Raw genomic sequence first — 24,367 nt, 5'->3', positions numbered from 1 at the left:
TTAATCTTATTAGATATATAAACATGTTTGTGTCATTTGGGGGGATGTGAGAGATGGGGGTCAGTCATTTGCTGGATTCCTATGCCATTACATGTTATACATCACTCTAGGACATTGCTTAATTACTCTAAAAAACATTATTTGCACACTGACCTTTTTATCCCTCCAAATGTTTGTGCATGACCTAGGAATTTTCCAAAGTCAATATGAAACATGTGGCCTGACTTTGTCAGCATGATATTGTCGTTATGCCGGTCACAGACTCCCAGGATGAACGTTACCACACACCAGCCAGCACAGGAACAGAAAAAGTTCTTCAAGGCCTAATCAGTTGAAAAACAATAACACAAAGATAATACACACACAAAATGAGCAAATGTGTTAGCATCAGAGCTAATGGTAAAAACTATCATAAAAAGCAAAATTACATAATTGAGAACTACTTCTACATCTCAGTTGAGAGAAGATTATGATTAAATGACTGGTTCTGGATATGCTACAGAAGAACATGAAGCAAATTCTTCTTTGGCCTAATGAATGTTTTCCTTGAAATTGTGCAAAATACCCCTTTTACTCAGTTGGTTCTAATTTTCATAGTTTATTGAAGAGGATTCCTGGTGTGGGTTTTTTTGATGTCTCAAATATACAATATTGAATGATTTTTTTTTCAAGGTAAAAGAAGAAACAATATGGCTCAATATTGCCTATCCCCAGAGAAATCTGAAATATCAATTTTGAATATTTGGATTTTTAAACACAGATAAAGCCATATGGAGATTTATGTAATATATTATGTACATCCTTACACATAGGTCATCCACTTGTCCAAAAATGGTTTGGTATGGTCTATATCAGTGAATGTCATCGTGGGTGGAAGTAGATAACCACTGAGTCAATTGTGGCTTCTGTTTCTTCAAGAAACAGAGGTTTCTTGCCAAAACTACTCTTTATTTTCAAAATGGTCTCCTGGGTATACATCATTTTCATCAATGATGCAACTTTGTAACCAAGGTGTAACCATGAGTGATTGATTGGGCCATGGTAATCGGTGTCCTAGAATGGTGTGGCTGACATGCTAGAGTGGAAATCCGTGTCACTGAACCTAGTTCATGTCTTAGTTCTGGATATCCCAAGATCCTGAACAAGTCATTTAATTTTTCTATCTAGATACTTTTCACTTATAAAATGAAGATAATAAAAGATGCCCTTACATGGTAGCTGTGAAGGGCAAATCTGTGTGAAAACATCTCTAATATAATCCCAGAGATTTGTTCAAAACTCAAGTTATAATTGTGGGAATGGCGAAAAAATAGATTTCAAGATAATGTCATCTTATCTTTGTTATTTGACATCCAAAGGCCTGTAATTTGTTCTACTTCAATCTCACAGATGCCTGGAATAGATGAACTCTTGGGTCTCTCTATCATGGCCTGTGCTAAGTAGGGTGACTAATCATCCCAGTTTGCTCAGGACTGAGGCATTTCCTAGGATGAAGGAATTTCAGCGCTCTGGACAGTCCCAAACAAATCCAATGTTAGACCATATTCTATCTTTGTGTGAATTAGTATAAAGGTGCCTTTGCCTCTGGGTACATCCTGTTGTACCAGTTCATGCCCTGGCAAGTGGAACAAAGCCTGGCTTTAACCAACTCATCCCATTAGCTGGGAGCTCTGGTATAGGGCAGAACCTGCACAACTGTATACTGCAGGCCAGATGCCAGCATGAAGTTAAGTGGGAAAAATGTTTGCAGTTAAATAAAACACTACATTTTGTAAAGTTCTGAGATATTAAAAAAAAAAAACCAAACTACTATGCCTTCTGCAAACATTGAAAGAAGAAGGCTTAAAAAGGTAGAGCTCAGCAGAAGAAATGCATTGCAAAGGAAGGAGGGGGATTTATAGAAATGAGAGATTGTGTACAGGCATGCAGAGGTAACTTGAAAGAGTAATTTCAAGGAGCATCATCTCAGCAGAGATAGCTGTAAGAAGTAAAACCAAATACAGAAATTTTATCTAGTTAATATACCATTTAAACTGGGATATTATTACTAAGCTAATGACTGAGTACACTCAAGGTGTACTTAATTTACTTTTCATCAACTACAATAGCTAATGATCCAGAGCATATTCTGATTTATCACCTTATTTAAAATTAACTACAGCAGGACAAACCTTTTCATAATCTTCCTTTAAATGGTTGTGCTGGCTGAACCACTTCTTGATTGTGTTTTCCTTCAAAGGTCCAATCAGCCCAGCATGGCGATGAATCTTTGCTAGGGTTATGGCATCGGGTACCATCTGCACCAATCCTGGTGGATTAAAAAAGAGATTATAGAAGTATTCTGACTTCCCAGGATGAGGAATACTTAGGAAACACATCTTGATCTATGCAGCAACAATAATAGCACTAATGTGAGTTACCCTATTCTTGGCAAAACTTCTTTTCTGAAGGAGCCTTATCTAGATGGCCTTCTTTCTAATTTTTCTGAATCCCGGGGAGCAATGAGGTTGCTTGTAGTGTTTGGATCAGATCTTTCAGAAGAATCTTTACTGTTTTTTCTTGAACTACAGTAGAGACCCAGTCTAAATGGTCTCAAAGAGTTCCCACTGAGTCAATGAGGTAGTGAGTTAATTAACATATGACTTGTGCATTCATTTGCAGTTTAAGGGAGGACATTCAAATTTGTATAACAAGCATAATTATGATGAAAGAGAACCAAATACAATCTCTATAACAAATATGTCAAATATATTATAAAAATTAATATTCAGGTTAATAAAATCTTCACCCTTAAATGTCCCTTTCCTAGGAGTGAACAGAATAACAGCAGTAAACATGTGGAGAGCCACCTGCTCCTTCCTTTTCAGTCAACATTAAAGAGAAACTATGGTAATAATTTTTTAAAGGAGAAGCATATGTTGATTGAACTTCAGTAGAACCCTTGCCCCACTGACCATGTATCCATCAAGGACTGCGTTCCTTTCTTTCATTGTGTTCCTAGGTTATTATAATGCAAATATTTTCAGATCTTCTGATTTTATTCTGCACAGAAGAGCAATTTAGATCCATATTTAAAACTGTCCCAGGACTAATGTGCACAAAACAACCTGTAATATACAGTTCTATAAATAAAATCATTGAAAGACATAAAAGTTTAGAATTCCTGATTTCCACAATTTTGGCAATGCAAGAGCTGAAAACTCAAATGTCCTAAGGGACCAAAGACCCAAATGTAACTATGTGAAAAGAGACATGGTTGAATTTTTAAAACTGTTTTCATGATCTATCTTAAAAACATTTGAATTAAACAACGAGCAAACAAATTGTCTTGGTAAATGATAAACTTCTCTGTACTGGATTTGGCCAGTAGTAACTGGTTGCAGACTTATCTCGCTTAATAGTTAATAGCCCAGTTGTGACCTTTAGGCCTCTACGTTGCTGGATCGGAAACATGGGGACAAGGGGAATGGGAATAGAATACGGAATGGTTGCAGAAATAACTTGTAGAGAGAGAGAAGGAAAGAAAGAGAGGAAGGAAGGAAGGAAGGAAAGAAGGAAGGAAGGGACTAACTAACTTAACACTCCAGAAGTAAATCTTGGGCGTATTCTTAATATTATAGCCAACAGTATTTGGCTCTTGTGCAGATTTTCTCATGTGTATTAACTGAGATAGCAAATGTAAAGCATTTGCATGTAGTAGTAATGTTATTGCTTTAGAAAGAGGTGATTCTTTCTTCCTAATCCTGAACATTTCCCTCCTCATTCTTCCTCCACTTAATACTTGCAAAGGGAAATCACCTCCTATCTGGCTCCTTTGTGCTTCACTGCCTCACATCTGACCGTGACCAAAATTAAGATTTACATTATTAGCACCATTTAGATACTGTGCTCTAGCAATGTCAGTTACTTTTAAGATCACATTTGTCTTTAGGGAACTAATCTTTGCTAAATCCCAAGCCATTTATCATAACACTTACATTGCTGACTACTCTGAAAACCTTGCACCTAATTTATAATAATCATGGTGGCTAAATTTTGTGTATCAATTAAAATCATAAATTATATTTTATACCTTTTAAACTAGTATGTATGACACACCTTTTAAATACTTATAACAATTCTGTGTGCATTGAGTAATATGTGTAGTTCTTTTCTTGTAGTCCTCTAATGCAAAGTTACTCCAATTTTAGTGCATATATGTATCACTTGGGGACCTTGTTAAAATGCAGGTTCTAATTCTTTAGGGTGGGGGTAAGGCCTGAGATTCTGCATTTATAACAAGCTCCCAGGTGATGTCAACACTGCTGGACCATGGGTCACATTTTAAATAGCAGGGTTCTTAGGGACAAAACTTTTAAAGGTGGTATCACATAAGGCAGTGGCTCTCAAAATGGTGCATAAGAAACACTGGAGCAGCTTTTTATGGTCACAGAGACTTGAGAACTCCCTCCCCTCTTCAATGCCTAAGTAGAAAACCTGATTTAGTACTTGGTTGGGGCCTAGGCTCTGAATTTCCCTAAGTAATTTTAATGCCCATCAAATTTGGAGAGCCAGTAATAAAATAAATCTTAAAGAATTTTTATTTGCCCTGACAGTCTCCCCCAAAGCTCCTAGGACATCATATACAAAGTAGCCATGAGAATTATAATCAACAATAATGTTGATAAATCCATGCAAACTTCTGGCCTCGAATGTACTGTCCTTTATGGGCAGCAACTCTGTTTAGCTCATTTTAGTATTTCTAATCTTACTTTGTTATATACATATATATCTTTTTTAAGATTTAATTAATTAATTTATTTGAGAAAGAGAGAGAATTGAGAGAGAGAGCATGAGAGGGGGAAGGTCAGAGGAAGAAGCAGACTCCCCGCTGAGCAGGGAGCTTGATGCAGAACTCGATCCCAGAACTCTGGGATCATGACCTGAGCTGAAGGCAGTCACTCAACCAACTGAGCCACTCAGGCACCCTGCGAGATTTCTTGAAAAAAATAGATATTCAGTAAGTCTTGGAAGCATATTAAAAATGGAACCTGATCTCCTAAACATGATGTTTGCTTTAATGATCCCTATTTTTCTTGAAAAAGTATTTTGCCAGAATAATGCCCTTTCAAATCCTAACAACTATAGATGATTATTGGTAGATACGAGGGATTAATAGCTTGTTTTTTGACATCTGCAACTTTGGGCAAGTCTACATTCATTTTGCAAAGTCATTTTATTAACTTTAAAAGATTTCGACTCTGCTAAATTCTATAATTTTAAACTGGAAATGAGTACATGCAATTGAAGAATTTCACTGAGGTCCGTGATATATTCAATATCTGAAGAAAAGGTAATCTATGTGACATCAAAAAGTTCAGTTTGGCTCATCTAACTTTATTCTAACTCTTTCAATACATTAGGATTTGAAAGAATTAGGTCACTTTATGTAAGAAAAAGGAGAGTAAATGCAAGGAATAGCAATCTCACAGTATCAATGATACTCTTAGGAACTAGAGCTTTGGAAAGGGTTCGGGGGTGGATACTTGTCATGAAAGCAAGAGCTCTATTAACAAAATCAAAATAATTGGGTAGTATGACTTGTTACAGAGTTAGCCGGAAGTATTAGGTTGCAAGTTAAGCTAACATGGAGGTGCTTCCAAACATTTGGCTGGGGTGCTGAGCTTTGTGGTGGACCTCAGAGGTACTGGGGGGCGGACAGTGATAGTTTTTCTGTTAGAGTTAAATTGTAGTTCTGCCTGAATAACAACAACCACCACCACAACAACAACTACATGGTTCTAGGTCCGTTCCCTAGTTCTACCGTTTTTTTCTTTTTTAAGATTTTATTTATTTATGTGACAGAGAAAGACACAGAAAGAGAGGGAACACAAGCAGGGGGAGTGGGAGAGAGAGAAGCAAGCCTCCCGCTGAGCAGGGAGTCTGATGCGGGGCTTGATCCCAGGACCCCAGGATCATGACCTGAGCCGAAGGCAGATGCTTAATGACTGAGCCACCCAGGTGCCCCTAGTTCTATGATTTTTTATCCTTTTGTTTATGCAGTTGTATTTGCTATCCTACCAAGTAGTTGAATGAAATTCTAAGTGGCAGTGACCACATTCAAAGAAGATTATAAGGTATCTTGGGAATTATTTCTTTAATTTAGCGTGATTGTAATTAAGTGCAAATTTTACTTGTGATGGTAGTAATTTGGGTGGCCCATTGATGTTACTTTCATTGAAAATGTGTATTAAATGTAATTATATTTCCATATTAATATCTTGGCTTTAAAGGAAAATAAGTATGTTCAAAATTTGCATATTTGGTCATCTTTGACTACTGAAATTATGATTTATTTAAAAGTCTTTTAGAGGGGCACCTGGGTGGCTCAGTGGGTTAAAGCCTCTGCCTTCAGCTCAGGTCATGATCCCAGGGTCCTGGGATCAAGCTGGCATAGGGCTCTCTGCTCAGTGGGAGCCTGCTTCCTCCTCTCTCTCTCTGCCTGCCTCTCTGCCTGCTTGTGATCTGTCTGTCAAATAAATAATAAAAAAAACTAAAAAAAAAAGTCTTTTAGAAATTAAATGCATATTTATAATGTATTTAGATAGTTCAGAACTCATTCAAGCATTTGCAACTTTGTAAATTTTGTGTTAATAGGCAACAAATTGAATTTTTGAACGAATAAGCTCTTCTATTATTTTTTTAAAAAAGAAAAAAACATACAAAAGACACACAAAAGGACACCACAGTTAACATTTGGATTGTCAAAATCCTAATTAATATCAAAAAAGACAATATATTCTTTGACATCCTAAATTACTTTGACTTACCCACTTTTGAAAATAATTATTTTTAAGAAAAAAGAATGACGTTGTACAGTTCTTTTGACTTTAAAATTTATAGTCTAAAATGAAGGCTGTGGAAAGTTTGGTGTCACGTTACCAGTGAATGTTTAAGATAAATAATATAAGTCATATCACTTTCTAATCTATACTGACCTTGACCTTTCCCTGTGGATAGGCATCTATAAATGATCATTTGCATATCCAGGCCTTCCCGCAGCCAAATATTGTCTATCACTTGAATAATCTGCAGAACAAGCATATCCTGACGAAGATCATCTCCAGCCTGTTAAAAACAAAATTAGAGACTCTGGATTTCTCTTTGAGTTCCATTAAAGGCCTTCAAATATGATATATATCATTTCTTTCCTCAGATACATTTCCAGCCCAAGTTAGGATGGTTACAGTTGTTTTGTTAGTATTAAGAACACCTTGTGTTTCTGAGAGAGGATCAAAGAAAATAAGAACTGTCCTTTAAATGATTACAGAAGCTTCAGCCATCAAACTAGAAGTTGCTTGGAAAGTTGTTTGCTGATAATAATCTTTCAATTTATCATCCACGTGTGATGTCTTAGATTCAAAATCTAGTGAAGAGAGGCTTGATGAATGTTTATTCAAATCTCTCAGCCAAGAGAGATTTCTTTCTAACTAAAATATTATTTGGTATGCCATAAATGTACATACTGTTATAGAGCTGGAATACCAAGAGCTTCTTGATGAGGATTATAAACGGCACACATAGGATTCATCAGACTTTAAATCATTGAATTCTCATATTATGAAGGTGGTTAAAAGTGTTCACAATAAATAGCCTTTGATCATAATAAATGATTAAGGAGCAATTTTTCTTGCATAGGTAAAGGAAATGGAACATGTCCAAAGAGGAAGGATAGTTTTCTGCTTTTAAACTAAGGTTTGGTTTTGAAAATGCTTTCTAAATTATATGCAAAAAAAATATTCCGAGATGCAATTTTGTGGTATTTTTTTCTTCACCCAAAATGCAATATTTCACGACCATCAATGCTTGAAGTTACACAAGTCAAAGCCAAAGTATGGGTGTGCTAAAAATTATCCTCAAAAATAGTCAAAATCCACCAAATAATTTACTCTGAGACCTAGTGGTCTGGTTTGGCTGAACACTTGATTAAATTAACCAATGGCTCCAAAGTCTTCCTTTTCACTCATAGCTTCTTATTTGGTCCCTCTTTGCAACTTGCCCCAAACTCTTTTACTACCTTTTACTCTACTTTCCTATGGGATTCATGATAAAGACTGATTTGGCCTCTATTTATTTGAAAAGAAGAAAATAATCCAAATTACTAAAATAAGCAAGTACCTGCAGAATAGAATTTTATGTTTCATTAACATATCATTTGAATTTTACCTAATATTGATTCTAATTTAGTATCTAAATCAAAGAAAACTCTCTCACTAGGGGTTCCCCACACATTCCACTTCCTGTGCCACTCAAAAGTGTATAATTTCACTTACTGAAACATATCTTCTCAAGTTTTGCACTGCAGGTTCACTAGCTTGAGCCAGTAATTATTGATTTATTGTTAATCATTGACATGTTCTATAATTCTGTAAAAATGCAGAATCAAAAATAACTGGAATCCTCTATGCTGTCATCAGAGGAAAGTAACTATAATAATTTTTTGCAAGAAATAAATCAATAATTCTACCTGTGAAATCAATCTGATGTTTTTGTACCTTAAAAATGACGCTGATGTTTTTGCCCATTGGGTTAGCATTGATGAAAGTAATCTTCAATGGCAAAGCATGAGATGTGAAATACGAACATGCCTATAGAAAGAGAAGAGAAAAATGGTGAGCAAAATAAACCAAAAAGAACCCTTTCCCTGAAATCATGGGCTTCTTGCATAATATGTTATGTAAGAAAATATAACACATATGTATAATTTTTATACTTTGGAACAAAGAAACATATTTATTAAAAACAACAATAGAACAACTTTGGTCTACTAACCAAAGCCTTTACTTAGAAACTGAAAATGTAGCTTCTTGGCAGTTTGTAAATCTTTAACTACTCTTTTTCTCACTGAACAGTGGTGATATGTTGAGGTTTAAATAAACTAAGCAGTATGTAGACATTGTGTTTATGATAGTTGATTAATATCTAAAATTGCTATTCAAAAATATATTTCCTTTTAATTATTTCTTCCCTGCAGAATTCTTTTTTTTTTTTAAGATTTTATTTATTTATTTGACAGACAAGAGAGCACAAGTAGGCAGAGAGGCAGGCAGAGAGAGAGGAGGAAGGAGGCTCCCTGCTGAGCAGAGAGCCCCATGCAGGGCTTGATCCCAGGACCCTGGGACCATGACCTGAGCCGAAGGCAGAGGCTTTAACCCGCTGAGCCACCCAGGCACCTCATTCCCTGCAGAATTCTTTAAGGAAATATGGTTTTAGGGTTAAGAAAGACTGAGTTCAAATTTGAACTCTGTAACTTTAAGATATATGGCCTAATAGATATAAAAGACCTTCTACAGTGCAGCTCCTGACACTAATTAGGTACTTCAAAAATAATATTGCATTCTTTTTCTCTTTTAGTTAATGAGTATTTTCTTACCTTTATAAATAACAGTACAACATATGTTTCCTCCTTCCCTTTCTTTCAGTTACACTTTGCATTTCCATTTTCAGCTTTATGATATTGACTACTTTCCATTATACTTTTCTTGTTGCTTATTTTCCTTTTATGTTTTTACATCTAATTGAGTGTTAAAAGGTTGTATGTCTTTAGGCTGTTAGAGACTTCATGTTGACAGCGAAGAGTTAAATCAATATTAAATAAAGGAAAAGAACTTGATGGTTTCAATTTATCAACTTAGTAAAATATGACATCAATACATGTTGAAGGATCAGTTAATGTCATTATTTTTTGAGAAGTCCGAAATCAGTATAAACAGAGAGGAAAGAATATATATTTTTAACTTAACCTATGAACACAAATCTAACCTAATCCCTAAGAAACAGAAACCCTTGCTTTACTGAATCAATTTGAGGTTTATAGAAAATGGATGAGGCTGCTTATTAAGTAATGAATTCTTGCTTTGAGAATCAGTCAATCAGTGAACATATGACCTTCTGTCATGGTATTGAATTAGGAAATCCTGTATTAGTCCAGAAATGAGTCTAGGTCAGTGGTTTTCAAACTGAGACCCTCAATTCTTGGGGGTCTCTCTGGGGCATCCTAAGTCCAGGGAAGAGAAAAAGGGCAAAGGCAGGATGAAGACAAGGCTTAGCCCTTCTTAATAACATCACTTGGAGCTATTTTACCTTCATTGTTTTATATTTTGGTTTTCACATGCAGTATACTTTTTGAGACTCATGCAAAAAATATTTTATATTTGACAACTAATATGGACAAACCATTATCTATGTGATATCAGAGGTACTATATCTACTCCCTAAGAGCCTACAGAAAGTTGGTATGAACACACATGCATTAAGCTGAAAATAATTTACAAGGCCATTTATCGCAGTTGGATGAAGAAGCACTTAAAGAAGTCTTTCAGAGATGAGGTGGATTTGAAGATTGTGGAACTTGGATTAGCAAAAATGTTTTTAAAAAGGCTTTCTAGGTAGGGAAAAGCAAACAATGAGAACTTAGATTAGATGTTAAAAGTGGACTGCAAGGGCCACAACCAGGAGATGGGAAAGAATGAGTTGGAGTCTTGGAAGATAATTTTATGTAAATGGTGAGATAAAAAAACTAGAATAGAGAAAAGAATACAGGAAGAGCTGGAATAGAGAAAGAAAGATATGACCTTGTTCTTGAGAAGCACACACTAATGACATAGATTTAAAATAGTTTTAAAAAAGGAAAGAAACCTATTAGTAAATGAAGTGTGTGGTCCTTACTTTTTCAGGAGTGGGGAAGGATTACATTATGTTACAACCATTTTCCCAAATGGTCCATTCCCTAGTGATGGAAAGGGAGATAAGAAATGGTTCATTGTAATTAGAGGTTCCAAGGAGAGACAAAGGTAAAAATTCTTTGAAAGAGAGCTTAACTCAAAGTTAAGATCTTTGTCCTCTGTCTTGGAGAGCCATGTGTTAAAAAGTAGATTGGCCTGAGTGCATCTCCCCAGTGTAGTTTGCAGATGGTGATTAAAATAGAATATTGACTATAGGCTTTCCCATAGTCATACATTCATAAGGCTTCTCTCTAGTGTGAACTCTCTGATGCCTGATAAACTGTGAACTATCACTAATGGCTTTCCCACAATCATTGCATTTATGAAGTTTCTCCCCAGATGGGTTCTCTGACATTGTAAAGTTGATGCTATCATCAAAGACCTTCCCATACTTATCACATTCACAGGATTTTTCACTAGTGTGAATTCTCTGTTATATAACGAAATGTGAGTCCTGACTGCATATTTTCCATACTTATGGGGTTTTATGCTTGTGTGAAGTCGGGTGACATAAAACAAGACATTTACTCTGACTGAATATTTGCCACACTGCGTTCCAAATGTTTTTCTCTGGTCTGAATTTGCTCACAGCCAACAAGTTGAGAGTTCTGATTGAACCCTTTCCTTGCTGCCTGCATTTATTGTGCTTGTTGCCCAGTTATGGAGGCTCTGATGTCAAATACGACATCTACCCTCACTGAACACCTTACTATGTTCGTTATACTCTCAGGGTTCTTCCCAGTATGGATTCTCTGGTGGTCAAAATGGTTTCTGTTAGAACAGAGAGCTTGCCCACACTCATGTCGCCTGTAATGTTTCTCACTAATGTGAAATACTTGATTTTAGAAAAGGATTTTATTCTGAATGAAAGCCTCCTGTACTCATGAAATTTATGTCTTTTCCTGAGGATGAGTTATTTGAGGGTCAATGAGTAGGGAAATCTGAGTGAAGGTTTTTATGCATAAAGCACATTTATAAGGTTTTTTTTTCCTCTAATTATGGAATCTCTGATATTGAATGAGATGGGAGTAGTGATGACGAGTCTTCCCATGCTTGCTGCATTCATAGGGCTTCCCTGCTTAGTAGATTCTCAAATGAACCATTGACTGAGGAGTGCCTCTAAATGTCTTATCATATTCATTACACTCTTAGAGGCTCTTTCCAGAATGGATCCTCTGATGCAGGCTCTGACTGAAACTTTGCCACACTCGCCACATCTTCAGATGTGATGTATGTTCCTTTAGACTTCCTTGTTCTGCAGGACTGTAGGACGGACTAAAATGGACTAAAATGTTCCCCAGGAGGGAGTGTCACCTGGCCACATCTGCCCTGTTTATTCCTCTACACACAGGTGCCCAGCATTGCGCCAGGCACAGCTGGCCACAGCAAATGGAGAAAAGAGGGAGCTTTACTTGGCATACTTTGCAGACTCAGGGAAAGTACTACTGTCTACAGGTAGATATAGGAAAGGAGTGTGGCTCAGCTGCCGTGCTAGGGGTGGCGATCCTCAGCCTGACCATTTCACACAGGCATGCACAGCAACCACCCATTAGAGCTGATAACCCATACCTCCAAGGCCTACCAAAACCAAGACTCATATGGAATTTTAACAGAAAATTGTTCTACTCCTTAAACAACAGTAAACCAAGGAAACAGAAACAAAAAAAAAAATCACAATCTAGACTCAATGAATCATACTGTTCTTTGTACTTTAAGATACTACGTCTTTGAAATGTTGCATTTCCCTGTATTTGCAACATTAATCAGTGGATATTGCTAATGATTAAAAAGTTACACATTTTTAAAGATCAGCAATGAATTTGGGTTTTAGCCCAGATAGACATATCACAGTCTGTGGAATTTGATGTCTTATTCTGTTATTTTTCAAAAATATGCTTGCATAGCATATTAGGAAAGTTTCTGAGGCAGCAAAGTTGTAAAGGTAACAATGCCAACTTTTTAGCAAAACTTTTTATATTCATATTAATAATGGTCTAGTTTTTCTCCTAATTACTGGATTTGTTTTCTTGATTGTATTATGATGTCAGTCAAATAACATTTATTATACATGTGTGATAGTTTAACCTCTTCACCTCTAAGTCTCACTTACCAATCCTGCCTCTATTAGTGCTTTCTACTCTTGGGCCCTTGAGAAGGAGGCTAATAAAGTTAATGGAGATAAAAGGAGAAAGAATGATTCTAAGTTGGAGAAGTGTGACTGACAGAGCCTGAGCAAGAGAAAGAAATTGTTTCTGATACCAGGAAGGTCACTCCAGGCATAAGTTAAGTCACAAAATATATTATATGGTACACTGACACGTGAGTCAATGAATTTTAAATTAAATAAAAACTGACATGTTGTAGCTAATAATATCCTAGTGTACTAGGCATGGCTATGCACATAATCTAAATAAACATGAAATTAAAGCCAGCCTGCATAAGGTCAGCAAATCAACCATTTTGAATAAATTAAGAAATCAATTTAGTGAGCAGTATCTTTATTTTTTTTTATTTATTTTTACTGAACTGATAGTATATTTCTAGACCAACAGATCATGTGATGAGGCCAGTGCGATCTCAACCTTACACAGTGCATCAAATGCAACACTTAGCTTGGATGGGATTCGATTACTTTTTCTTAAAATTTTTGCAATGACAATTTACAAGTTGTTTTTTGCCACTTCAAAAACACAGGGTGAGCTAAACAATACAAAACAAAAATATTCAACTTATCTACTGAATAAACTGACTTACATCACAATCAACACCCTTTACACACAGGGCAGGGTTCAGAGGAAGGTGACAGGTCTTTATACACTGAAAGAATTCTTCTAGTCTGCCAATCTCTTTCTTTAGTACCTCCTGTGAAAAAATCAGTTGAAAAAGCACCTTAGAAACTGTTAAGAATTTGACTTTAAGTTATAATTTTCTTCTATTGATTAAATAAACTCTTTAATTCAGGGGTTGCACACTTGGATGTTCTGCGGTCAGGTAGATGAGATAGCCACATATAAGGAAGCAGAGGGCTAAAGACAATAGGGAGTGGGAAGGGGGATGGGGAGCTAAAGAGTTCATGCCTTTTCTACAGGATTTTAAATTCAATCAAAAACAAAACCGAAACAAAGAACTATTCTGTTCAAACAAAACATGATGGGTTGGCTTTGACCTGTGGCCCACCATCTTATAGAACCTGCTTTAAGTAATTGTTAACATGATCCAATTCTGATAATTTCCTGGAATCTTAGTTTGTAACCCTCAAGATTTATACTTAATAGTGATAGTACATTTTAGAAAAAAAAATTCACATGTATTAAGAGCAATAATGGCAAAAAATGATAACTGTCAGAAATAGTAATATATTTGAATAAATGATTTATTAAATGCTAATAAGTATATTCCTGATACTTGCCTCATTCCCTTCCATAGTTCTCTGTATCTGTGGAAGATCTAAAAACACAAATAACACCTTTAAAACTGCGTATTCCCTAACCAAAAAAGGGGAAAAACAATAATTCAAAATATAAAAGCTTCTTTTAGTCCACTTTCAGAAACTCTCTGAGTCCGCTTCTAAAAATGAAAGTATCAGATTAATAATGTTCTGGGGTTTTTTTGTTTGTTTTTTTGTTGTTGTTTTTATCTAAGGTTTTATTTATTTATTGAGAGGGAGAGAATGAGAGAATGAGAGAGAGAGAGAGAGAGAGAGAGAGAGAGCACAAGAAGGCAAAGGTCAGAGGGAAAGCAGACTTCCTGCCCAGCAGGGAGCCCGATGCGGGACTTGATCCCTGGACTCCAGGATCATGACCTGAGCCGAAGGCAGTCGCCCAACCAACTGAGCCACTCAAATGCCCTCAGATTTATAATGTTTAATTAACTCCCAGGAGTTTCTTACTCCTGCGTCTTTGGCAAATACAGAAACTACTGCTCCCAGAATCCAGAAGAGCAAGGTGGAAAAATGAGGCAAATTCCACTATGGCACTCTTTCTGTCTGTCCTCCTTTGTTTTATCTATACATGGATTCCCTTAAGGAATACCATGGAGGGGAATCTCTACTATCTTTAAGTATCTTCTTTCACACAGTTAGTTTAATTAGTACTTTTTATTTATTTTATTTTATTTTTTATGAGATGACATGCTTTAATAGTAAACAGCCAAGAAAAACAATATATAAAGAAATAACTTCTAGGAATCTGAGGAAAAATAATTAGGGAGACAATTTTAGTATATTAAAAACTCTAGCCTTTATCAGAATAAGCAGACATAAATTTATAAGTAGGTTTGCAGAATTATGAAGTATCTATTAAAAAGGTATTTTTAAAAAGTTTTTATTTAAATCCCAGTTAATTAACATACAGCATAATATTAGTTTCAGGTGTACAATATAGTGATTCAACACTTCCATACAACACTAATTAGTACATTTTAAAACGAAATAGAAAAAATAGCTAACTTGAATTATGCAAAATTGTAAATGCTTCTTTCATCTCTATTTTTATTTTCTTATTTTTATGTGAAGAAGTGTTTTCACAAAAACAGTCTAGGTGAGCAAAATATATTTATTTGAAAGAATATCAATAGCACTTTGGAACGTAATGCAAATGGTCAAAAAAGGCATCAGATTTACTTAACTGTAGCATGCATCTCAAATATGTGAGGAATTTTGAAATTTAAGAAATAAAGACTAAACTAAATTTTATATAAATTTCATAAATTTTAAACCAGTTTATTTACGTGCTTTCAATTTTTTTCTAACATTAGAAAATAATCTGCAGTATTATGAAGAAATTATAGAAGTTTGGTTTCTTTTTCATTGCTCATCATGTTATATATCTTAAGTTTTTCTGTCAATCTAGACTTCCTATGTTTCCCATTTGAGAATAAATTCCATGTTTATGCTTTTTATTTCATATGTATTCCTGTATAGGTGAAGGGCCATAGCTCTGGCACTTCTATCAAATGAGTGACTTCCAGCAAGAAAAATACTGGGCTGGGAAAGAATTCTGGGACACTTTACCTGTCAGCATTTTTATATTATTTTGCTGAAAATTCTTTTTGATTTTAGACAGTGGGTGGAGAGAAACTATGTGCTCCCTTTGAGGACAAACTTCATGTTTTAGTCATCTTTCCATCCTTAACTCCCAGTCTGTAAATACTTGTTACTGAATGATGTTATTAATACAATGAATGGTTGCCCACTTTCTTCCTGCATCTAGAATGTTGAACATAAGAGAACCTACTTAATGGTCTTTATCAGTGAGGGAAACTAGTGATGCAGATAATTAAAAAGAACAAATATTCTTCAATCAGATCAAGGAAAATAGCTAGGTCCATTATTATAATCAGGGATGAAAAAGGCACAATATTTTGACTATTATTCATGGATCTTAGTATAAAAGTTTTACTATCCACATCACTATTGATTTAATTAATTTTATTTGTTTTGCCCCCATAAGTCTTTATTTTGATTATTACAGTATTAGAAAAATCTGTACCTTGATTTTGTACCTTGGACAAGGGTCCCCTAAAAAGGTCCCCTTTGGACATTTTTTTTTTTTAAGATTTCATTTATTTATTTGACAGAGGGAGATCACAAGCAGGCAGGCAGGGGAGCGGGGGAAGCAGGCTCCCTGCTGAGCAGAGAGCCCCGATGCGGGGCTCGATTTCAGGACCCTGAGATCATGACCTGAGCCAAAGGCAGAGGCCCAACCCCTGAGCTACCCAGCCCCCCCCACCTCCAGAGTTGTGCTGCCCTTTTGAGGAAATTACTTCATTTGGCCTTTTTTTTAGACAAGCTGCCTTTAAGTTGATTTCTTCTTGTCAGGTACTTTCCATATGCTACATGGCTACTTAGGTCAAAAAAACTACATCGGGGTATCTGGGTGGCTCAGTCAGTTAGGCATCCAAGTCTCGGTTTTGGCTGAAGTTATGATTTCAGGGTCATGAGATCGAGCCCCGTGCTGGGCTCTGCACTCAGTGGAGAGCACACTGGAGATTGTCAGCCTCACCCTCCCCTTCTGCTCCTCCCACCATTTGCTTTTGCTCTCTCTCTCTCGCAAATAAATAAAAAAAATCTTAAAAATCATGTCCTCATGGTAGACATTATCATTAACTTTCAGATTGTAAACTGAAAAAAATCTTGATTAAACTCATTGAGCTGGGGGTCTTATAACTAATTATAGACAACGAATTTGCTTTCTAAGCTATGAAATTAAAATTTAATTGAACTAAAGATTAAAGGAAACACAACATGAAGATTAATATCTCAACAAACCTGTCTTTGAGGGTCACTGGCAGACTTGACTTTTTCCCCAATGTCTCCCAGAATTTTAATAAGTTTTTTCTCCTTGGAAAGCTCATCACTCAAGGCTTTTCCTGAACAGAATTGGAGAGCAGCCAACAGCTTCTGATACCAGCTTTTAAAATAAGTTTCATTCTGTGCATCCTTTAGCAGCCTGAAGGAAAGAAAGAAAAAGAATTCTTGTATCTAGAGCTGATTTTTAAACCACCTCCAGCAGGAACAATCAGTGCATTTCAGACTAATCTGTATTTGGTGGCTTTGGGCAGTTTAACAGCCTGTTATTGGGGGAAAATGTTGTTTATTCGTTGGCAGTCATCAAATTCTGTCTGATAGCTAATGAGATTCCTAGAGTGAAGAATCAATAAGACACCTGCTTTTTCTCATTTTAATCCACAATGCACTTTTTCTTTTTTCAGGCTTCTTACTTCTATAATAAATACTTAAGAACATATTTTGACTTCTTACACAAATAAGGACAAAGTTTTAGAAGTAGTGTTTATAAGTGACCATACTATAGTGGAACTCAAACATCAACCTTACCTTTTTCTACTTTTCTTCAAAAGGCAATGTTCCCCCCACTGTCACATACCTACATATTTCTCTTTCTTCCAGTACCTCCCCTTGAGTACAAGCAAGAACATGGTTTTTGTCTTCAGGTATTCGAATTTCAGTCCTCCAACTTGCAAGTAATTTAGTCCAGTTACTTAACTAGGCTGAGATTTTGTTTCTTTATCTATAAAATAAAGTAATAATGCTGACTCTGTAGAACTATATAGAACACAGAATGACCTAATGCATTCAAAAGGGCTTAGCACAATGTACCTACCAGTCAGCCGACATTAGTTCATCTGTATTTTGTGGCCTCCCCCAGCTAACTTCTGTCACTGCGTGGCTGTCTGCTCATGCCATGAACATGGGAGGCACAGCACTTTAAAAAGTGAAAATACTATGCTAGATAATGGAGCAGTAACAAGTATTTTATTACTCTGTCTGCCATGTGACAATTTCTATTGCCTTGAAACTAATTCCAATATGATCAAACCTTACTTTCTATTATGCCCTAACCCACTGAAATAGAATTAAAAAAAACAAAACAAAACTCATTCCTTTGAATGTTAACCTCTCTTTGATTGATTCTTTTAATCTTAACTGGTCTCTAGTCTTGTCCTTCTCTGAAAAATTAACATTCAATAAAATGTTAAAGAATACTAAAAAAAGGTTAAATGCAGAACAGTTGAAAAGTATATAGATGAATTTCATTTTGCATTTTTTTTTAAGATTTTATTTCTTTTACACAGATAGATCACAAGTAGGCAGAGAGGCAGGCAGAGAAAGAGGGGGAAGAAGGCTCCCTGCCAAGCAGAGAGCCTGATGCAGGGCTCAATCCCAGGACCCTGAGATCATAGCCTGAGCCAAAGGCAGAGGCTTAACCCACTGAGCCACCCAGGCACCCCTCATTCTGCATTCTTAATTTTGGATCTCTGCTTCTGTATTATGTTACAGACACTGTAACACATTATTTTCCTTTGTTCTATGTTCTCTGTTTCTATGTATTTAGAAAAGTTAAGTTAAAAAGTAAAAAAAAAAATCAAAAATTGCGTCTACTTTTTCTTTTTTTTTTTAAGGTGAGGTCTTGCTTTTTTTTAAGGTGAGGTCTTTTTTTTTTTTTTTTTTTTTTTAAGGTGAGGAGTAACAGTTCCTATTTACCTCTGGAAAGCATTAAAAAAAAACCTCAAGGGGTTAAAGTCGTATTGATGAGAAAATGTAATCCACTGATACCTGCTTATTTTCGATGTAAAAATAATAGCAGACAATGAAGTTTTCCTATGCTTACCCTATGATGAGATTTTGAAATGTCAGATATAATAAATGAAACCTGTCATTATTTGGAAGTTCTAAGATGAGTGTTGTGTGAGTGGGAATTGGAAAGTTGCAAATGCAAGCATCCACATGTAAAACTTAAAGACATTTTATGTAAAATTGTATATCTCTTAGATTCTCTCTGTATTTTGGGGACATTGGTAATATACTATTTTATAGTATACTTGGGTTTTCGTAAGATAGACAGTTGACAGAGTATTTCTATATCTCTATCAATGCCTGCCAGCATTTTCATACACTTCGAATACTGAGTCGCTTATTTTAAAAATATTTTTAACCAGTTCTTGTATGTAAATGTAACTCTATAACCTTCTGACTGCTGTATACATGATAAAAGGGAAAGTTCTTTTGTACAGATGAAGTCAACTTTTTACTAAAATAATTTTTTTTTAAAGATTTTATTTATTTATTTGACAGAGGTCACAAGTTGGCAGAGAGGCAGGCAGAGAGAGAGGAGGAAGCAGGCTCCCCGCTGAGCAGAGAGCCCGATGCGGGGCTCGATCCCAGGACCCTGAGATCATGACCTGAGCCGAAGGCAGAGGATTTAATCCACTGAGCCACCCAGGCGCCCCCTAAAATAATTTTTTAAAAAGATACATTTTGAGGCGGGGGGTCATGGGAACTGTCAGAATTATATAATTTGTATTCATTATATTCTTAATTTTTTTGTTAGAAATGTGTTTGATTTTTTTCAAGGAGAAAAACTCAATTCTATTCCTTGCTCAAAATAAAACAGAGCAGGGGAGATTTGCAGAGAGAATATGACTGTGTTATAAAAAAACACAAAAGCAAAGAAAATTCAGTGTATTCACTGTGATTATTTTCCTTGTAGAATATGCCTCATTCCAACCTTGAATCCCTGCTAAGATCATATGTTCTCCTGGTGAGATCCGGCTCAAGCTCTATGGCTTTCTACCCGACTAATGAAGAGTTTGTCTTTACACATTGCAGAACTGAAATCATGGAGTGGTAGAGGTAAGAGATGACCGCGAGAGGACACATCCCTGTGTCCTCAGGCACAGTCAAGAAAAATTAATTTGTCTTTTCATTTTAAACAACTGTAAAGAAAGTTGGAGTATACAATTTGAGGTAGAGGGTTACGCAGTTCTGCATCCATGACTTTTATATAAGGAAGGACTAAATCCCTCATGCATTAGTTTGTATCCATTACCTCTGTGTGTAAGATTAGCAAACAGCAGGCCACTCTCTTTTGAATATCACAGAAACCTTTTTCAAAAGACATTGTCACCAAAGAAAAGCAGCATTGCATATGTCAAATACTTTTTTTTTTTTTTCATTTTCAAAGTTAAGGCCAAGGGACTGAGAAATATCAAGATTTGGTGGTGAAAGATCAGACTTTTAAGGTGCATGAAATGTGACTGTGTATAAACTGTGACTAAACCTTAAAATGCCAGAGACTTGTTTATCCTAATATCTGTTAGATCCAGGGATATAATTTTTGATATGATTCTATACTATAAAGTCATGATGACGTTAAAATGAGGATAAATGCATAAAATCCAGGTGATTAAAGGTTTTGACAATGTTAGGGATGAGAAGCAGAAGCAAGAATGAGAAGGTAACAGCACAGTTATAAGAGGATGTTATGAAGATATTTGACTGAATTAAGGGGATCACGGTGAACCTAAGACAGAAACCCCACCTATCATGATAGGGAGATTTTCCTTGGATATTGAGATTGTCTATTTCTTCATGCACATGGCTGCTTCTGATCCCACAGTGAGTGACTTGATGGAGCCTCAGAAGAAGTACATAGTGCTCAATTCTCAGGCTACCAACAGGACAAAAATAGAGTCATCACACCATCCCCGCTCTCCTTGACTCCTGACTCTCTTCAGTGAAGGACTAATTGTAGCTCTCAGTAGCATACTATCCCACACCTTATGGGCTTCCTTAAATTCTGACCCACTTGAGTATTTCCTGTGATTGAAAAGGAGAAACAAAATCCTATAGCAGACGAGAACTGAGGTACACCATGAAGATGAGTGATTTCAGGTCATTCCAGGAACTCCCCTTCCCATTTCCTCTCATGTTTGTTGATAGAAGGCAAGGTGTATGGCTCAGTAGACCAGTTTTTGGTGAGCATTCTAGAATCCGCTCTAGATTCTAGAATGTCACTTCTTCAAATGTATTTAAAACCCTGGGACATATAAAGGCTGATATTAATACTTGATATGAAATTACTGATTTTAAGATTTTAAAAGTGTGATTAAGAAGTAAAAAAAGAAAATGTGGGGTGCCTGGGTGGCTCAGTCAGTTAAGCATCTGACTATTAATCTTAGCTTAGGTTTTGATGTCTCCACTTTGAAAAAAAAAAAAAAAGAGGTAAAAAGCATGTCTCTTTAGCCTTTACAGCTTTATTTTACTTCTTAGTGTTTAAGTTATTTATTTAATATTTTCCAAACTGAGGAACTTAATGCATTTATTTATTTATTTATTTATTTATTTATTTATTTATTTATAGAGACAGAGACGGAGAGAGAGCGAGCATGGGCACGAGTTGGGGTAGGGGAGGGAAGGAGATGGAGAGAGAGAATCCTAAGCAGGTTTCATGCTCAGCACAGATCCTTCGTGGGGCTTGATCTCATGACCTTGAGATCATGACCTGAGCTGAAACCAAGAGTCAGATGTTTAACCAACTGAACCACCCAGACACCCCAGCAACTTGGTACATTTTATAGTCCTTGCAAAGATAATCATTTCCTAAGACTAGTTTATTCTTAAAATATTAATTTGCTTTTTCTGAAGTATAACACTAAGCTTCTATTGAATTTTGCATATAAAGAGCATTATATTGGCCAGGTTTACAGAAATGTAATTTCCAATCAATAATTATTTTGCAATATCTGTCAATACACTATTTTGTAAAAAGAATTTTTTTTAAAGATTTTATCTATTTGATAGAGAGATCACAAGTAGACAGAGCAGCAGGCAGAAAGAGGGGGAAGCAGGCTCCCTGCTGAGCAGAGAGCCTGATGCGGGGCTCAATCCCAGGACCCTGAGATCATGACCTGAGCGAAGGTAGAGGTCCAACCCACTGAGCCACCCAGGTGCCCCTATTTTGCAAAAATTCTTAAATATAAAACTATTAAAAGGAAATAAATTCAGAAAGTAATGACATCCATACTGTAGAGATTGTGAATACTTAAATAGGTGAGAGGGACCTATAAGGCACATAGCTGACTTAATTGTATCCCCCATAATATAATTTATATACTTAATACTTATTATCGCTTCAAAAGTGTTCTCTTTGAAATGTTATATATTCATACTAATGACATTCCCATTGTGCTGACACTATGTGGTAAATCTGATTATTGTTTCCAACTCTATGCTTTCCCCTCAGAAGGAAATCATATATCTACACTCCTTGTTTTGTGACTTCCAGTCCCTTGCCATAGGTGGAGTCTACTTCTCTCCCAGTGTCGGGGTAGGTCATGTGACTCGCTTTGGCCAATAGGATGTAACTGATGAAATGTATGCCCATGTCCTTGCAGATGCTTTAAATGTGCTGTTATGGATTGGTTTGGCAGCTTGTATACCTGGTTTCTGCCGTGAAAACAGTATGTTCCAACTGGAAGACTGTTCCTCCACTCACAAAGTAACAAGACAATGTAAACCAGAGCTAAGCATTGCTGTGGAGTCCAGTGGCACCAAACAGAACTTATAGAAAGTCCGCAGCCTATTTACTGAACGAGTGAGAAATAAATCTGTGTTGTTGCAAGCCACAGAAACTTTGACTTACAGCCACTTATTTGCTTACTTAGTGTAAAAACTTATGAATATCCTATTTTCATATTCTTTCTTTTCCCATTTTCTTTGTTTTTGTTTTTATTTATTTGTTTGTATTGCCTTTAGAATATGCAGCATATTTTTTAAACTTCCACAGTGTTAGCCCAGAGGCTATTTTGGGGCATATCTAATTACTGAAAATAAACAAAAGTCATCTGGAGCCAAGTCTGGTGAATTAGATGAGTGATCAAATTGAGTACACTATTTCAGATTTAATAAAATTATAAAAGTAATAAAAATGGTTTTCTTTTATGGATCATAAAAAGCCCCCAAAGGATCTAAAAAATGAATTGATCTGGCTCATTTGGGCATGTGTATTCTGTTATACTGCTGATATTTTGTTGTTTTATTACTACTAACATACTTTTTGATCCATTTAAAAGTGTGAATAGGCCCATGTACCATCTGTTGCTTTGTCTAGCCAAGTGTTTGAGTATCTAGTAGGAGATTCTTTCTGACTAAAAATGTTGTACTAATGACTGCAATGAGGCAAGGGCAAGATTTCTTTCAGGGCTTACCTAACACAGAACAAGACAAAGGGCCTGATGGCTTAGGGCAGTGAGGGAAGCAGTACATGTAGCTGCTCTGGGAAACTAAGAGCTCCACTTTAATGCTAACAGCTGGAAGACTGGAATGGCTGAAGAGGCAGGGGACCAATGGCTTTGAAAAAGGAAGTACCCATTTCAGCATGTTTGAGAGTCATGAGTCATTAGCCTAGTGAGGAATTGACTCGTTCCACTATGCCCCATTCTCTCTACAAAGTCCAAAGAGGAAAGCCCAAGGAGAGCCATTTATTCAGCTGTGTGCCAGAACTGGAGATTGTTGCCTCATTCCCAGGTTAGATTTCTGTTCTGAAAGAGGGTTTGATTTTCCCTGGGCTTATATGAACAGGAAGAAAATATCAGGGCAGGATGGAGAGACAAGATAGGAAAGGAGCAGCCCACACTCCTGTGCCTCAACTGCTTGGAAAGCAAGTATGTACAAGTTTTTCAGGGTTCAAATATATACATGGAATGTAATTATATGTGATCCACTCCTTGTGTGGAAAGGGATTGATTCAAGGCCAGATCTCCCAATGGGAAGCTCCTGCAAGACTGCCCAAAGAACTCAGCCACATGAAGTAGCCAGTTCTCACAGTGAAACCACACAGAGCCTTGATGGAAAATCAGAGCCCTCAGACAGAAGATTGCAATTATTTGTCCAAGTGTGGAGATCAAATTTCTTTCTTTTCTCTCTATTCTCAAGTCAAGAGAAGTAAGAACCAGAAAAGAGAGAGAAGAGGAGTGAAATATCAGATCATATTCTCTACCCACCTCAAGTTCCCAAACCAAAACTTGGCTGGTGCTGGAGAATAGGGAGGAGGTGTTTGTCAAACTGGAGAAGAAAATGAAGTTTTAAAATGGACCAAACTAGTAGGAGTTTTTGATCCAAAAGTGAGCAGGAAACTGTGGAATCTACTCTGGTTTTAATTAGGGAATGTGAAAGAGTAGAGGTAGTATTTTAAAAATAATAAAAAACTTTTATTGGAGACTGCCGAGCTCAGCCAGTTTAAAGAGAACTAGGTAAGACCGTTAGAAACCTAAGTCAGTATAAGAAGAAATACAGCTTCAGGAAA

General features: G+C 36.2%; 1 protein-coding gene across 2 annotated transcripts in view; it reads right to left on the bottom strand.

The window, feature by feature from the left end:
• The window catches only part of LOC111142170 (phosphatidylinositol-4-phosphate 3-kinase catalytic subunit type 2 gamma), a 338,397-nt gene that overhangs the window by 115,224 nt on the left and 198,806 nt on the right, over window positions 1-24,367 (bottom strand). For both annotated transcript variants that reach the window (XM_022495171.1, XM_022495170.1), the window contains 6 exons: window positions 17,032-17,212; window positions 13,518-13,625; window positions 8,535-8,627; window positions 6,978-7,107; window positions 2,172-2,308; window positions 154-323 (listed from right to left, as the gene is read on the bottom strand). In XM_022495171.1, coding sequence (XP_022350879.1) covers window positions 154-323; window positions 2,172-2,308; window positions 6,978-7,107; window positions 8,535-8,627; window positions 13,518-13,625; window positions 17,032-17,212 — 819 coding nt within the window. The remainder of the gene's footprint in view (window positions 1-153; window positions 324-2,171; window positions 2,309-6,977; window positions 7,108-8,534; window positions 8,628-13,517; window positions 13,626-17,031; window positions 17,213-24,367) is intronic.

This window comes from Enhydra lutris, unplaced genomic scaffold (assembly GCF_002288905.1).
Source record: "Enhydra lutris kenyoni isolate GAN:26980312 unplaced genomic scaffold, ASM228890v2 scaffoldscaffold7, whole genome shotgun sequence".
Taxonomy (NCBI): domain Eukaryota; kingdom Metazoa; phylum Chordata; class Mammalia; order Carnivora; family Mustelidae; genus Enhydra; species Enhydra lutris.
This window is presented reverse-complemented; position numbering and strand designations above follow the sequence as displayed.